At 38.3% G+C, this 16374-nt stretch overlaps 1 protein-coding gene across 1 annotated transcript in view; it reads left to right on the forward strand.

Annotated features, from left to right (window-relative positions):
• The window catches only part of LOC110530844 (collagen alpha-1(XI) chain), a 203533-nt gene that overhangs the window by 78641 nt on the left and 108518 nt on the right, over positions 1-16374 (forward strand). Inside the window, exons 6-11 of the mRNA XM_036986621.1 lie at positions 2587-2685; positions 3556-3669; positions 8077-8382; positions 9251-9313; positions 14170-14211; positions 15687-15749. Coding sequence (XP_036842516.1) covers positions 2587-2685; positions 3556-3669; positions 8077-8382; positions 9251-9313; positions 14170-14211; positions 15687-15749 — 687 coding nt within the window. The remainder of the gene's footprint in view (positions 1-2586; positions 2686-3555; positions 3670-8076; positions 8383-9250; positions 9314-14169; positions 14212-15686; positions 15750-16374) is intronic.

Raw genomic sequence — 16374 nt, forward strand, 5'->3', positions numbered from 1 at the left:
TCACAGGGATAGAAAGTACATTTTACCTCAATATCGTAGCTATTAGTAGAGTCAGAGCTAGTGGGAGGGGGGGGGGGGGGGGTCAAGTCCTGGTTAAGGGCTGTGGGGGTCAGTAGAGTCATAGCTAGAAGGGGGTGGGGGGGGGTCAAGTGCAAGTGCTGGTTAAGTTATTTATATATATATATAGGAAGGAGACGCGTTCTGTCTCCTAGAGATGAACGTACTTTGGTGTGAAAAGTGCAAATCAAACCCAGAACAACAGCAAAGGACCTTGTGATGATGCTGTAGGAAACAGGTACAAAACTGTATATATCCACAGTAAAACGAGTCCTATATGTACATAACCTGAAAGGCCGCTCAGCAAGGAAGAAGCCACTCCTCCAAAACCCACCATAAAAAAGCCAGACTACGATTTGCAACTGCACATGGGGACAAAGATTATACTTTTTGGAGAAATTTCCTCTGGTCTGATGAAACAAAAATGGAATTGTTTGGCCATAATGACCATTGTTATGTTTGGAGGAAAAAGGGGGAGGCTCGCAAGCCGAAGAACACCATCCCAACCATGAAGCACAGGGATGGCAGCATCATGTTGTGGGGGTGCTTTGCTGCAGGAGGGATGGGTGCACTTCACAAACTAGATGGCATCATGAGGTAGGACAATTATGTGGACATATTGATGTAACATCTCAAGACATCAGTCAGGAAGTTAAAGCTTGGACGCAAATTGGTCTTCCAATTGAACAATGACCCCAAGCATACTTCCAAAGTAAGATGGCAAGATGGCTTAAGGACAACAAAGTGAATGTATTGGAGTGACCATCACAAAGCCCTGACCTCAATCCTATAGAAAATGTGGGGGCAGAACTGAAAAGGCGTGTGCGAGCAAGGAGGCCTAGAAACCTGCCTCAGTTACACCAACTCTGTCAGGAGGAATGGGCCAAAAATCACCCAATTTATTGTGGGAAAGTTGTGGAAGGCTACCTGAAACGATTGATCCAAGTTAAACAATTTTAAGGCAATGCTACCAAATACTAATTGAGTGTATCTAAACTTCTGACACACTGGGAATGTGATGAAATAAATGAAAGCTGAAATAAATCATTCTCATCATCTACATATATATATATATATATATATAAAATCACCCCCCCCCCCCCCCAATATTAAATGACTGTACTTTCCAACAGCATGATGCGGTGGGGGCAAGGAGGTTAATAAAGTACTATAGAGGGTATAGTACTATAGAGGGTATAGTACTATAGAGGGTATAGTACTATAGAGGATATAGTTCTATAGAGGATATAGTACTATAGAGGATATAGTACTATAGAGGATATAGTTCTATAGAGGATATAGTACTATAGAGGGTATAGTACTATAGAGGATATAGTACTATAGAGGGTATAGTACTATAGAGGGTATAGTACTATAGAGGATATAGTACTATAGAGGATATAGTTCTATAGAGGATATAGTACTATAGAGGGTATAGTACTATAGAGGATATAGTACTATAGAGGGTATAGTACTATAGAGGGTATAGTACTATAGAGGGTATAGTACTATAGAGGATATAGTACTATAGAGGATATAGTACTATAGAGGATATAGTTCTATAGAGGATATAGTACTATAGAGGGTATAGTACAGTACAATAGAGGGTATAGTACTATAGAGGGTATAGTACTATAGAGGATATAGTTCTATAGAGGATATAGTACAATAGAGGGTATAGTACTATAGAGGGTATAGTACAATAGAGGATATAGTTCTATAGAGGATATAGTACAATAGAGGGTATAGTACTATAGAGGGTATAGTACTATAGAGGATATAGTACTATAGAGGATATAGTACTTTAGAAGATGTAGTACTATAGAGGATGTATCACACCTGCTCCCGCTCTTCCCCAAATTGGCGCTCGAGGGCGCCAGGTTCCACGACATTACGCACTCCTGCCATCTTCATTACAACCCCCCCTCCCCCCCCCCCCCCCCCCCCCCGTCCACCGTCCACTGTCCACCGACCCCCCGTCACGCGCATCAGCGATTTTTGGACTCACCTGGACTCAATCACCTCTGTCATTACCTCCCCCTATATCTGTCTGGTTCCCCGACATTACGCACTCCTGCCATCTTCATTACAACCCCCCCCCCCCCCCCCACCGACCCCCCGTTCCCCGCCCTGTTCCCCCTGTTCTGCATTAATTGCCACATGTCCTCGTTTACCCGTGTGCTGACGCTGTTCCTGTCCTGTTTGCTGTCCGTTCTTCATTAAATGTTCAACTCCCCCGTACCTGCTTCTCCATCCCCAGCGTCAGTCATTTTACAGTATGGCATTTGATATTACAACTACACTCAATCTTAGATTATTTTTTTTTTGAGTTAGAGAGCATAGTTGTTTGGGAACTGTCTGAAAAACATCACTCATCTCAGTCAAAGCCATGTACATATGAAGAATGTGACATATCATAGTATCCTGTTTTTTTTTATGTATTGGGGGAAAAAAAAGGAATACCGTATTTGTATGTGTGTACTAACTGGGTTTACCTGTCTGGTTGCCTGTCCCTTCTCTCTCGTCCAGTACAATTCATACGACCTGGAGTACAGTGAGGTCTATGACTACAGTGAAGGAGGAGTGGCCACTGAAACTGCCCCAACCGAAGGAGCACCTGCACGTGAGGTAAAAACAAAAGGGGACAATGACATCTCCACTTCGTGGAGGCGATTTATATCTAGTCTTATATCTAACGTAGTTATATATATATATATATATATATATATATATATATATATATATATACGTATAGTCATAATATCTGAATATGTTCGCTTTACATAGTGGGTAATTACTAAGTAACTAACGGTATTACAAAATGGTTGGAACACATCAATGTGTCTCTGAGGTGAGTATAGAGGCTTCATTTCGCATCAAATCAAATCAAATCAAATCAAAAAAATATATATAGCCCTTCGTACATCAGCTGATATCTCAAAGTGCTGTACAGAAACCCAGCCTAAAACCCCAAACAGCAAGCAATGCAGATGTAGAAGCACGGTGGCTAGGAAAAACTCCCTAGAAAGGCCAAAACCTAGGAAGAAACCTAGAGAGGAACCAGCCTATGTAGGGTGGCCAGTCCTCTTCTGGCTGTGCCGGGTGGAGATTATAACAGAACATGGCCAAGATGTTCAAATGTTCATAAATGACCAGCATGGTCAAATAATAATAAGGCAGAACAGTTGAAACTGGAGCAGCAGCACGGCCAGGTGGACTGGGGACAGCAAGGAGTCATCATGTCAGGTAGTCCTGAGGCATGGTCCTAGGGCTCAGGTCCTCCGAGAGAGAGACAGAAAGAAAGAGAGAATTAGAGAGAGCACACTTAAATTCACACAGGACACCGAATAGGACAGGAGAAGTACTCCAGATATAACAAACTGACCCTAGCCCCCCGACACATCAGGAGATGTTGATGCTGTAGTGATTGTTTATGAGTCGTTATCATCCCAGTATTTTTTTTCTTCATCTTTCTTGTATTTTATCGTGAATGTACAGGCAGTTGCTGTGGATGCAGCCGCTGTGGATGGAGAATACACAGCCTACGACTATGGCACGGTGGACAGCGCTCAACCGGCTGAGAACCCTACAGACTCAACCTCTCCAATCCTGGTACATACTTCTTCATGTTTAATGACACTTTTATCACCTAATGTTAGGTTATTCACTAAATGTTAGGTACTTCACTAAATGTTAGGTTATTCACTAAATGTTAGGTTACTCACTAAATGTTAGGTTATTCACTAAATGTTAGGTTATTCACTAAATGTTAGGTTACTCACTAAATGTTAGGTTACTCACTAAATGTTAGGTTACTCACTAAATGTTAGGTCATTCACTAAACTACAGAGTTTATCTCAGTTGTCTGTGTCCCAAATCCTATATTCCGTATGTAGCGTACTACTTGTGACCCGAGCCTGTGGTTCTTATCATCAGTAGTGCACTATATAGGGAACAGGGTGCCTATAAGACAAAGGCCATGTCTTTCTCTAGAGGAGGATGGACTTCCTGGTCCCATCAAAGTAAAAAATAATGATCCAAAATGGCGGAACAATTTGAAAGCATGTGATATTATTCCAACAGCTGAGCCGCCAGACAGAGAAACATCGACGTTACATATGGGGGTTTGATTCATGTGGCATCTGAAAGGCCAGTAACACATGATTTAATATGAATACCTGATGTTATATACTGGTGAGAACATTTTCCTGTCTCCATTATTTCCGAGGCCAATTTGGATACGATCAAACGGCTGGTAAATACTGAGGCATGGTGTATTGTATTCTCAAAGAGATTGTTTAAGAAGTTAGACTTAAAACGCTTTTAAAAGCAGCTCAGTGCTAAAAACAAACAAACAGGTGGTCCTCATGCGGAAACTTATTTTTGAACCTTTCTGAACTCATCATCTAATTTAGAAATGACAAAGCCCTTAGCTTGCGATCTCCGAATAAAATGACTAGATATTACAAAGATCAAAGAACAAACGATGTTAAAATGATGGATGGTCTTTTTCCTTGGAGACACAAAAAACCCTTGTGTGGCGTTTTTAAACTGTTTCCAACATGGACCCTATTACCGATAGGTCTCTGGTCAAAAGTAATGCACTCTGTAGGGAATTGTTATGGAAACAGTCCTAACTGGTGCAAAATACAGAGACAGGAAACAATCACCCACGAAATACCCAAAGAATATGGCTGCCTAAATATGGTTCCCAATCAGAGACAACGATAAACACCTGCCTCTGATTGAGAACCACTCTAGGCCACCATAGACTTTCCTAGACAACTCTACTAAACACAACCCCATAAATCGAATAAACCCCTAGACAAGACAAGACACATAAATCACCCATGTCACACCCTGGCCTGACCAAAATAATAAAGAAAACACAAAATACTAAGGCCAGGGCTTGACAGGAATAGGGTCCCATAGGGCTCTGGTCTAAAGTAGTGCACTATGTAGGGAATATCACCCCCTTAAGCGACAGAAACAACTCTTAAATCTGATCTTGATATAAAATTAACTATTCAAACTCTGCCAGCTAATGAATTGTGACAAACGGGGTTCATTCAACTCTTCTTGTTTATTGTGACCAATGGGGTTCATCCTATCTCCTCTTGCTTATTGTGACCAATGGGGTTCATCCTATCTCCTCTTGTTTATTGTGACCAATGGGGTTCATCCTATCTCTTCTTGTTTATTGTGACCAATGGGGTTCATCCTATCTCTTCTTGTTTATTGTGACCAATGGGGTTCATCCTATCTCCTCTTGCTTATTGTGACCAATGGGGTTCATCCTATCTCCTCTTGCTTGTTGTGACCAATGGGGTTCATCCTATCTCTTCTTGTTTATTGTGACCAATGGGGTTCTTCCTATCTCCTCTTGTTTTTGTGAGCAATGGGGTTCATCCTATCTCTTCTTGTTTATTGTGACCAATGGGGTTCATCCTATCTCCTCTTGTTTTTGTGAGCAATGGGGTTCATCCTATCTCTTCTTGTTTATTGTGACCAATGGGGTTCATCCTATCTCCTCTTGCTTGTTGTGACCAATGGGGTTCTTCCTATCTCTTCTTGCTTGTTGTGACCAATGGGGTTCATCCTATCTCTTCTTGTTTATTGTGACCAATGGGGTTCATCCTATCTCTTCTTGCTTGTTATGACCAATGGGGTTCTTCCTATCTCCTCTTGTTTTTGTGAGCAATGGGGTTCATCCTATCTCTTCTTGTTTATTGTGACCAATGGGGTTCATCCAATCTCCTCTTGTTTTTGTGAGCAATGGGGTTCATCCTATCTCTTCTTGTTTATTGTGATCAATGGGGTTCTTCCTATCTACTCTTTTTTGTTGTGACCAATGGGGTTCATCCTATCTCTTCTTGTTTATTGTGACCAATGGGGTTCTTCCTATCTACTCTTTTTTGTTGTGACCAATGGGGTTCTTCCTATCTACTCTTTTTTGTTGTGACCAATGGGGTTCATCCTATCTCCTCTTGTTTGTTGTGACCAATGGGGTTCCTCCTATCTCTTCTTGCTTGTTATGACCAATGGGGTTCATCCTATCTCTTCTTGCTTGTTGTGACCAATGGGGTTCATCCTATCTCCTCTTGTTTGTTATGACCAATGGGGTTCTTCCTATCTCCTCTTGTTTGTTATGACCAATGGGGTTCATCCTATCTCTTCTTGCTTGTTATGACCAATGGGGTTCATCCTATCTCTTCTTGCTTGTTATGACCAATGGGGTTCATCCTATCTCTTCTTGCTTGTTATGACCAATGGGGTTCATCCTATCTCTTCTTGCTTGTTATGACCAATGGGGTTCATCCTATCTCTTCTTGCTTGTTATGACCAATGGGGTTCATCCTATCTCTTCTTGCTTGTTATGACCAATGGGGTTCATCCTATCTCCTCTTGTTTATTGTGACCAATGGGGTTCATCCTATCTCTTCTTGCTTGTTATGACCAATGGGGTTCATCCTATCTCTTCTTGCTTGTTATGACCAATGGGGTTCATCCTATCTCCTCTTGTTTGTTGTGACCAGCTGGGTAGTTTCCTGTAGTTTCCCCGTCTTCGTTTGAGCTAAACCATCACATAAACGTAGCCCTTAATGAGAGACATTCAGGGGTAAAGTGAAACAATATGGATGCAATGCAACCAATGCATGTCATATATCTGCAACACATTATGGCACCGTTATGAGGGTGCAGGTGAACAAGTCTACACAACCCAGGACATTCATTAATTAAAATAAAAGAGTTTTGAAGATGAGGAGAGACGAAAACAATGTCTGCGGTGAAGGAAGGTATTTTTGAAAATCAAATCAAATTGTATGTTTTTTGGTTGAACCGTTACAGTTAATCTAATGGAACAAAGTGTGTGTTTTAATTTAATAACAGAATCATTTTCATAACATGAATAAATAAATCATTTTTTACTCAACTCATAGTTCTGTTGGTTGATCTGGAATTATGTTTTAATCACGTAAGGAACCGTTTTTCTGCGTCTCAGATTAAGATTATTATTTATTATTATTAAGATTATTATTTATTATTATTAAGATTATTATTTATTATTATTAAGATTATTATTTATTATTATTAAGATTATTATTTATTAATATTAAGATTATTAACTCTTTAACTAAAAAGCATGTTGGCCCGAAGGATCCTCTGTTGAAATTTGTTTTTCCATGGAACAATACACTTAATCCATCTCTGGGAATCCGGGCCCTTCGTTTTAATCTGATGTAACCCTTGATAATGTTTATATGTGTAAATGTGTGATTAAGAAGACATTTTCAAACTCAAATAGATGTATGTTTTATTGTCACATACAGCGGATAGGTGGAGTGAAATGTGTTGTTTTACTGTATGTAAAGTATGATAAGTTTGTTTGGTCAGCATTCTGTCTAAACTAAGACTGGCCCCTGATTATCCTTGTCATACCATACATGACATGAAATCATATGACAACAATAGCTAGAGTAGTATGCTGTGGTCTGAACACACAGATCTGAGAACAGATTTGTTGTGGTCTAAACTCATACAGATCTGAGAACAGACTAGTGGTCGTCTAAACTCACACAGATCTGAGAACAGACTAGTGGTAGTCTAAACTCATACAGATCTGAGAACAGATTAGTGGTGGTCTAAACTCATACAGATCTGAGAACAGACTAGTGGTCGTCTAAACTCACACAGATCTGAGAACAGACTAGTGGTAGTCTAAACTCATACAGATCTGAGAACAGACTAGTGGTCGTCTAAACTCACACAGATCTGAGATCAGACTAGTGGTAGTCTAAACTCATACAGATCTGAGAACAGACTAGTGGTCGTCTAAACTCATACAGATCTGAGAACAGACTAAAACAAATGTTTTTTAACTGCGATTCACAATCACATATTACTCTAAATAAGATAAATAATGTGAAAGTTATTCAATAAGTTACCTATTCCCATGCTTTGTCCTCTCTCTAACCCCAACCCTCCATGTTCCCTCCCCTCCTCACAATGACCAATCAGAACTATGACGAGGAAATAGTTGATGATTACATCACAGGCGTGGAGAAGGTTGGCGCCGACCCTACGGTTGCCGCAGAAACCGGCTCAGACACCAAAGGTCCCGACCCCGGCGAGAACTCGTATGATTTTAAGGAGTATGATCTGAAGGAATACGGTGACACTAAGGAGATCGATATGAAACAGACGTACGAGTATGGGGATTATGGAGACTATGACACTGGCGAGGCCAAACCCACCGCCTCTGTCTCGGCCTATGAGGATGAGTTTGGGCCCGGCATACCCGCTGAGACCGAGACAGAGTCTAGTGTAAGTACTGTGACATACTCGATACTCATACAGTGGCCTGAATGTACACACATTCATATCACAAAGACTAGTACAAGTACTGTAAATTACTGGGTCAGATACTGGGTCAGTTACTGGGTCAGATAATAAGTCAGTTACTAAGTCAGTTTATGAGTCAGTTACTAAGTCAATGACTGGGTCAGTTACTAAGTCAGTTACTAAGTCAGCTACTAAGTCAGTTACTGGGTCAGTTACTAAGTCAGTTACTAAGTCTGGGTCAGTTACTGGGTCAGTTGCTACGTTAGTGACTGGGTCAGTGATTGGGTCAGTTACTAAGTCAGTTACTAAATCAGTTACAGGGTCAGTTACTAAGTCAGTAACTGGGTTAGTTACTGGGTCAGTTGCTAAGTCAGTAACTGGGTCAGTTACTTGGTCAGTTACTTGGACAGTTACTAAGACAGTTGCTAAGTCAGCAAGTGGGTCAGTTACTTGGTCATTTACTAAGTCAGTTATTAAGTCAGTAACTGGGTCAGTTACTAAGTCAGTTACTGGGTCAGTTACTTGGTCAGTTACTTGGTCAGTTACTAAGTCAGTTGCTAAGTCAGTTACTGGGTCAGTTACTTGGTCAGTTACTAAGTTAATTACTGAGTCAGTTACTTGGTCAGTTACTAAGTTAATTACTGAGTCAGTTCCTGGGTCAGTTGCTAAGTCAATTACTACCTTTTCAGCAGTTTTACTAGCATTAGCGCAATGACATGCTAGCTGTTCCCATAGACTTCCAGTCATTAGGCCACCGGCTATCTAAATGAATATATGGGAAACACTGTGTTCAGTTGACAACTCAGTCAAACATCAAACAATATCTGATGTCTTTCACTGTTGTTTTCAGATGGGAGGAGGAGGATATGGTGGTGAGAAGGGAGAGAAAGGAGAACCCGCCATCATTGAACCTGTAAGTCAAAGCCTGTATTACTGTATAACTAGGTATTACTGTATAACGAGGTATTACTGTAGAACGGGGTATTACTGTATAACGAGGTATTACTGTATAACGAGGTATTAGTGTATAACTAGGTATTACTGTATAACGAGGTATTACTGTAGAACGGGGTATTACTGTATAACTAGGTATTACTGTATAACGAGGTATTAGTGTATAACGAGGTATTACTGTAGAACGGGGTATTACTGTATAACTAGGTATTACTGTATAACGAGGTATTAGTGTATAACTAGGTATTACTGTATAACGAGGTATTACTGTAGAACGGGGTATTACTGTATAACTAGGTATTACTGTAGAACGAGGTATTAGTGTATAACTAGGTATTACTGTATAACTAGGTATTCTCACTACTGTATAACTAGGTATTACTGTATAACTAGGTATTATCACTACTGTATAACTAGGTATTACTGTATAACTAGGTCAAATCACTACTGTGTAACTAGGTATTACTGTATAACGAGGTATTAGTGTAGAACTAGGTATTAATGTAGAACGGGGTATTACTGTATAACTAGGTATTACTGTCTAACTAGGTATTACTGTATAACTAGGTATTACTGTATAACGAGGTATTACTGTATAACTAGGTATTAATGTAGAACGGGGTATTACTGTATAACTAGGTCAAATCACTACTGTGTAACTAGGTATTTCTGTATAACTAGGTATTATCACTACTGTAGAACTAGGTATTACAGTATAACTAGGTATTACTGTAGAACTAGGTATTATCACAGTATAACTAGGTATTATCACTACTGTATAAATGGTATTACTGTATAACTAGGTATTATCACTACTGTGTAACTAGGTATTACTGTAGAACGGGGTATTACTGTATAACTAGGTATTACTGTCTAACTAGGTATTACTGTATAACTAGGTATTTCTGTATAACTAGGTATTAGTGTAGAACTAGGTATTAATGTAGAACGGGGTATTACTGTATAACTAGGTATTACTGTCTAACTAGGTATTACTGTATAACTAGGTATTACTGTATAACTAGGTATTATCACTACTGTAGAACTAGGTATTACAGTATAACTAGGTATTACAGTAGAACTAGGTATTATCACAGTATAACTAGGTATTATCACTACTGTATAAATGGTATTACTGAATAACTAGGTATTATCACTACTGTAGAACTAGGTATTACAGTATAACTAGGTATTACTGTAGAACTAGGTATTATCACAGTATAACTAGGTATTATCACTACTGTATAAATGGTATTACTGTATAACTAGGTATTATCACTACTGTGTAACTAGGTATTACTGTAGAACGGGGTATTACTGTATAACTAGGTATTACTGTCTAACTAGGTATTACTGTATAACTAGGTATTTCTGTATAACTAGGTATTAGTGTAGAACTAGGTATTAATGTAGAACGGGGTATTACTGTATAACTAGGTATTACTGTCTAACTAGGTATTACTGTATAACTAGGTATTACTGTATAACTAGGTATTATCACTACTGTAGAACTAGGTATTACAGTATAACTAGGTATTACAGTAGAACTAGGTATTATCACAGTATAACTAGGTATTATCACTACTGTATAAATGGTATTACTGAATAACTAGGTATTATCACTACTGTAGAACTAGGTATTACAGTATAACTAGGTATTACTGTAGAACTAGGTATTATCACAGTATAACTAGGTATTATCACTACTGTATAAATGGTATTACTGTATAACTAGGTATTATCACTACTGTGTAACTAGGTATTACTGTATAACTAGGTATTATCACTACTGTAGAACTAGGTATTATCACAGTATATCTAGGTATTATCACTACTGTATAAATGGTATTACTGTATAACTAGGTATTATCACTACTGTGTAACTAGGTATTACTGTATAACTAGGTATTATCACTACTGTAGAACTAGGTATTACAGTATAACTAGGTATTACTGTATAATTAGGTATTATCACTACTGTGTAACTAGGTATTACTGTATAACTAGGTATTATCACTACTGTGTAACTAGGTATTACTGTATAACTAGGTATTATCACTACTGTAGAGCGGGGTATTACTGTATAACTAGGTATTATCACTACTGTAGAACTAGGTATTACAGTATAACTAGGTATTATCACTACTGTAGAGCGGGGTATTACTGTATAACTAGGTATTATCACTACTGTATAAATGGTATTACTGTATAACTAGGTATTATCACTACTGTAGAACTAGGTATTACTATAGAACTAGGTATTATCACTACTGTAGAGCGGGGTATTACTGTATAACTAGGTATTAGTGTAGAACTAGGTAATATCACTACTGTGTAACTAGGTATTACTGTTTAACTAGGTATTACCCTGGGGCGGCAGGGTAACCTAGTGTTTAGAGCGTTGGACTAGTAACCGGAAGGTTGCATGTTCAGATCTCCGAGCTGAAAAGGTACAAATCTGTCGTTCTGCCCCTGAACAGTTAACCCACTGTTCCTAGGCCGTCATTAAAAATAAGAATTTGTTCTTAACTTACTTGCCTAGTTAAATAAAGGTCAAATTAAACATTTAATTAAATTATCACTACTGTAGAACTAGGCATTACTGTAGAACTAGGTATTACAGTATAACTAGGTATTATTGTAGAATTAGGTATTATCATAGTATAACTAGGTATTATCACTACTGTAGAATTAGGTATTACTGTATAACTAGGTATTACTGTATAACTAGGTATTACTGTATAACTAGGTATGTATAACTAAGTATTATCACTACTATAGAATTAGGTATTACTGTATAACTTGGTATTACTATATAACTAAGTATTACTATATAACTAGGTATTACTGTATAACTAGGTATTATTGTAGAACTAGGTATTACTGTAGAACTAGGTATTACTGTAGAACTAGGTATTACTGTAGAATTAGGTATTACTGTATAACTAGGTATTACTGTAGAACTAGGTATTACTGTAGAACTAGGTATTACTATATAACTAGGTATTACTGTAGAGCTAGGCATTATCACTACTGTATAACTAGGTATTACTGTATAACTAGGTATTATCAATACTGTATAACTAGCTATTACTGTATAACTAGGTATTATCAATACTATATAACTAGGTATTACTGTATAACTAGGTATTATCAATACTGAATAACTACTTATTATCACCACTGTATAACTAGGTATTACTGTATAACTAGGTATTACTGTATAACTAGGTATTATCAACACTGTATAACTAGGTATTACTGTATAACTAGGTTTCACTGTATAACTAGGTATTACTGTAACCTAGGTATTATCTCTACTGTATAACTGGGTATTACTTTATAACTAGGTATTACTGTATAACTAGGTATTATCACTACTGTATAACTAGGTTTTATCACTACTGTATAACTTGGTATTACTGTATAACTAGGTATTACTATATAACTAAGTATTACTGTATAACTAGGTATTACTGTATAACTAGGTTTTACTGTATAAGTAGGTATTATCCATTACTGTATAACTAGGTATTACTGTATAACTAGGTATTACTGTATAACTAGGTATTACTGTATAACTAGGTATTATCAATACTGTATAACTAGGTATTACTGTATAACTAGGTATTATCACTACTGTATAACTAGGTATTACTGTATAACTTGGTATTACTCTATAACTAGGTATTATCACTACTGTATAACTAGGTATTACTGTATAACTAGGTATTACTGTATAACTAGGTATTACTGTATAACTAGGTATTATCACTACTGTACAACTAGGTATTACTGTATAACTAGGTATTATCACTACTGCATAACTAGGTTTTATCACTACTGTATAACTTGGTATTACTGTATAACTAGGTATTACTGTATAACTAGGTATTACTGTATAACTAGGTATTATCACTACTGTACAACTAGGTATTACTGTACAACTTGGTATTACTGTATAACTAGGTATTATCACTACTGTACAACTAGGTATTACTGTATAACTAGGTATTATCACTACTGTACAACTAGGTATTACTGTATAACTAGGTATTATCACTACTGCATAACTAGGTTTTATCACTACTGTATAACTTGGTATTACTGTATAACTAGGTATTACTGTATAACTAGGTATTACTGTATAACTAGGTATTATCACTACTGTACAACTAGGTATTACTGTACAACTTGGTATTACTGTATAACTAGGTATTATCACTACTGTACAACTAGGTATTACTGTGCAACTTGGTATTACTGTATAACTAGGTATTATCACTACTGTACAACTAGGTATTACTGTACAACGTGGTATTACTGTATAACTAGGTATTATCACTACTGTATAACTAGTTATTACTGTATAACTTGGTATTACTCTATAACTAGGTATTATCACTACTGTAGAACTAGGTATTACAGTATAACTAGGTATTATCACTACTGTATAACTAGTTATTACTGTATAACTTGGTATTACTCTATAACTAGGTATTATCACTACTGTATAACTAGGTATTACTCTATAACTAGGTATTATCACTACTGTATAACTAGGTATTACTGTATAACTAGGTATTATCACTACTGTATAACTAGGTAGTAATGATTTTTCAGCTGAAAATTAGTTCCCTTAGCCATAAACACATTTTTACAGAACACAATTTCTGTGTGAGTTTCTCCTGTATGGACTCCCCAGTCCTTGTTTCCCCAGTCCTCTAATTTGTCTCCACTCTGCAGTGTGTAGATTTACTGCCGTTTCTGAAGGCTACTGTGTTAATTGTTCCCTCTCTCTTCCCTCTATTCCAGGGGATGCTGATTGAAGGACCCCAAGGAGCCCCCGGCCAAGCTGTGAGTATCACGTTCTCTCTTACCCCCCCCCCCCCCCCCCCCCCCGACCCTCTCCCTCTCTCTTTCCACAGATGGAGAACTACTGAAGAGAAGAGGGGGAAGAAACTATATTTATCAAAAGTGCTTTAGTCCTCCTGAATGAGCCTGTAAAGAAAGCAGAGAAAGAGAGGGAGAGAGAGTGGAGAGAGAGGGAGAAAGAGAGAGAGTGAGGGAGGGAGAGAGAGAGAGAGAGAGAAAGGGAGAAAGGGAGAGAAAGGGAGAAATATAAATATATCTGTATATATATTTTATATGTAAATATTTATTTTTATTTTTATTTTTCGATATGTATACTTTTACAATGTAAGTAATAATGAACTTGCCATGTCAATAAAGTCAATTGAATTGAATTGAAAAAGGGAGAAAGAGAGAGAGGGAGCGAGAGAGGGAGCGAGAGAGGGGGAGAAAGAGAGAGATAAAGAGAGAGAGGGAGAAAGAGAGAGATTAAGAGAGAGAGGGAGCAAGAGAGGGGGAGAAAGAGAGAGAGGGAGTGAGAGAGAGAGGGGGAGAAAGAGAGAGATAAAGAGAGAGGGGGAGAAAGAGAGAGATAAAGAGAGAGAGGGAGCAAGAGAGGGGGAGAAAGAGAGAGATAAAGAGAGAGGGGGAGAAAGAGAGAGATTAAGAGAGAGAGGGAGCAAGAGAGGGGGAGAAAGAGAGAGAGGGAGTGAGAGAGAGAGGGGGAGAAAGAGAGAGGGAGCGAGAGAGGGAGAGAAAGAGAGAGATAAAGAGAGAGAGGGGGAGAAAGAGAGAGATAAAGAGAGAGAGGGAGCAAGAGAGGGGGAGAAAGAGAGAGAGGGAGTGAGAGAGAGAGAGGGAGAAAGAGAGAGGGAGCGAGAGAGGGGGAGAAAGAGAGAGATAAAGAGAGAGAGGGAGCGAGAGAGGGGGAGAAAGAGAGAGATAAAGAGAGAGAGGGAGCAAGAGAGGGGGAGAAAGAGAGAGAGGGAGTGAGAGAGAGAGGGGGAGAAAGAGAGAGGGAGCGAGAGAGGGGGAGAAAGAGAGAGAGATAGATGGAGAAAGAGAGAGAGGGGGAGAAAGAGAGAGAGAGCTAGAGTGAGAAAAAGGGAGAAAGAGAGAGACATAGATGGAGAAAGAGAGAGAGATAGATGGAGAAAGAGAGAAAGATAGATGGAGAAGGAGAGAGATAGAGGGGGAGAAAGAGAGAGAGATAGATGGAGGAGAGAGATAGATGGAGAAGGAGAGAGATAGATGGAGAGAGAGAGAGAGAGTGTTGTTTAGCTATGTCTTTCTGAGGTTGATAGATTAAATGTGGTAGCAGTTTGGTTAGCTAGCTCTGCTGTGGTGGTGGTGTAGGATGTTTTAGTTAACGTGTGTGTGTGTGTGTGTGTGTGTGTGTGTGTGTGTGTGTGTGTGTGTGTGTGTGTGCGTGTGCGTGTGCGTGTGTGCGCACGCGTGTGTGTGTGTGTGTGTGTACACAGGGCCTCCCCGGCTCCCCAGGCTCACAGGGTTCCCCTGGCCCACACGGAGATCATGGTGACAGGGTAAGTGAGAGCTGCATGGTGCTTCCTGTTGTTGGAAATAGGCCAAGGGGGATCCTTGATCATCCCCCATTAATCCCTATAGATGGCTACACCACTGTCTTTATCATTCTAACTATAGGAATTATTATACACACTTCAGCATTGAACAACAAAAATGACCAGGTCCTTGGTCAACCCCTTGTTGGGTTTTGTTGGCACTCGCTATATTACATCTAACTGTCTGCCAAGTAAAAACAACTATAGTACTTAATAATACATACCAGAGAAAATACTGTTAAAAAAACAGCTATAGTACTTAATACATACCAGAGAAAATACTGTTAAAAAAACAACTATGGTACTTAATACATACCAGAGCAAATACTGTTAAAAAAACAACTATAGTACTTAATACATACCAGATAAATTCTATTAAAAACAACTATAGTACTTAATAATACATACCAGAGAAAATACTGTTAAAAACAACTATAGTACTTAATACATACCAGAGAAAATACTGTTAAAAACAACTATAGTACTTAATACATACCAGAGAAAAATACTGTTAAAAACAACTATAGTACTTAATACATACCAGATAATACTGTTAAAAAACAACTATAGTACTTAATACATACCAGAG

This window comes from Oncorhynchus mykiss, chromosome 8 (genome assembly GCF_013265735.2).
Source record: "Oncorhynchus mykiss isolate Arlee chromosome 8, USDA_OmykA_1.1, whole genome shotgun sequence".
NCBI lineage: Eukaryota > Metazoa > Chordata > Actinopteri > Salmoniformes > Salmonidae > Oncorhynchus > Oncorhynchus mykiss.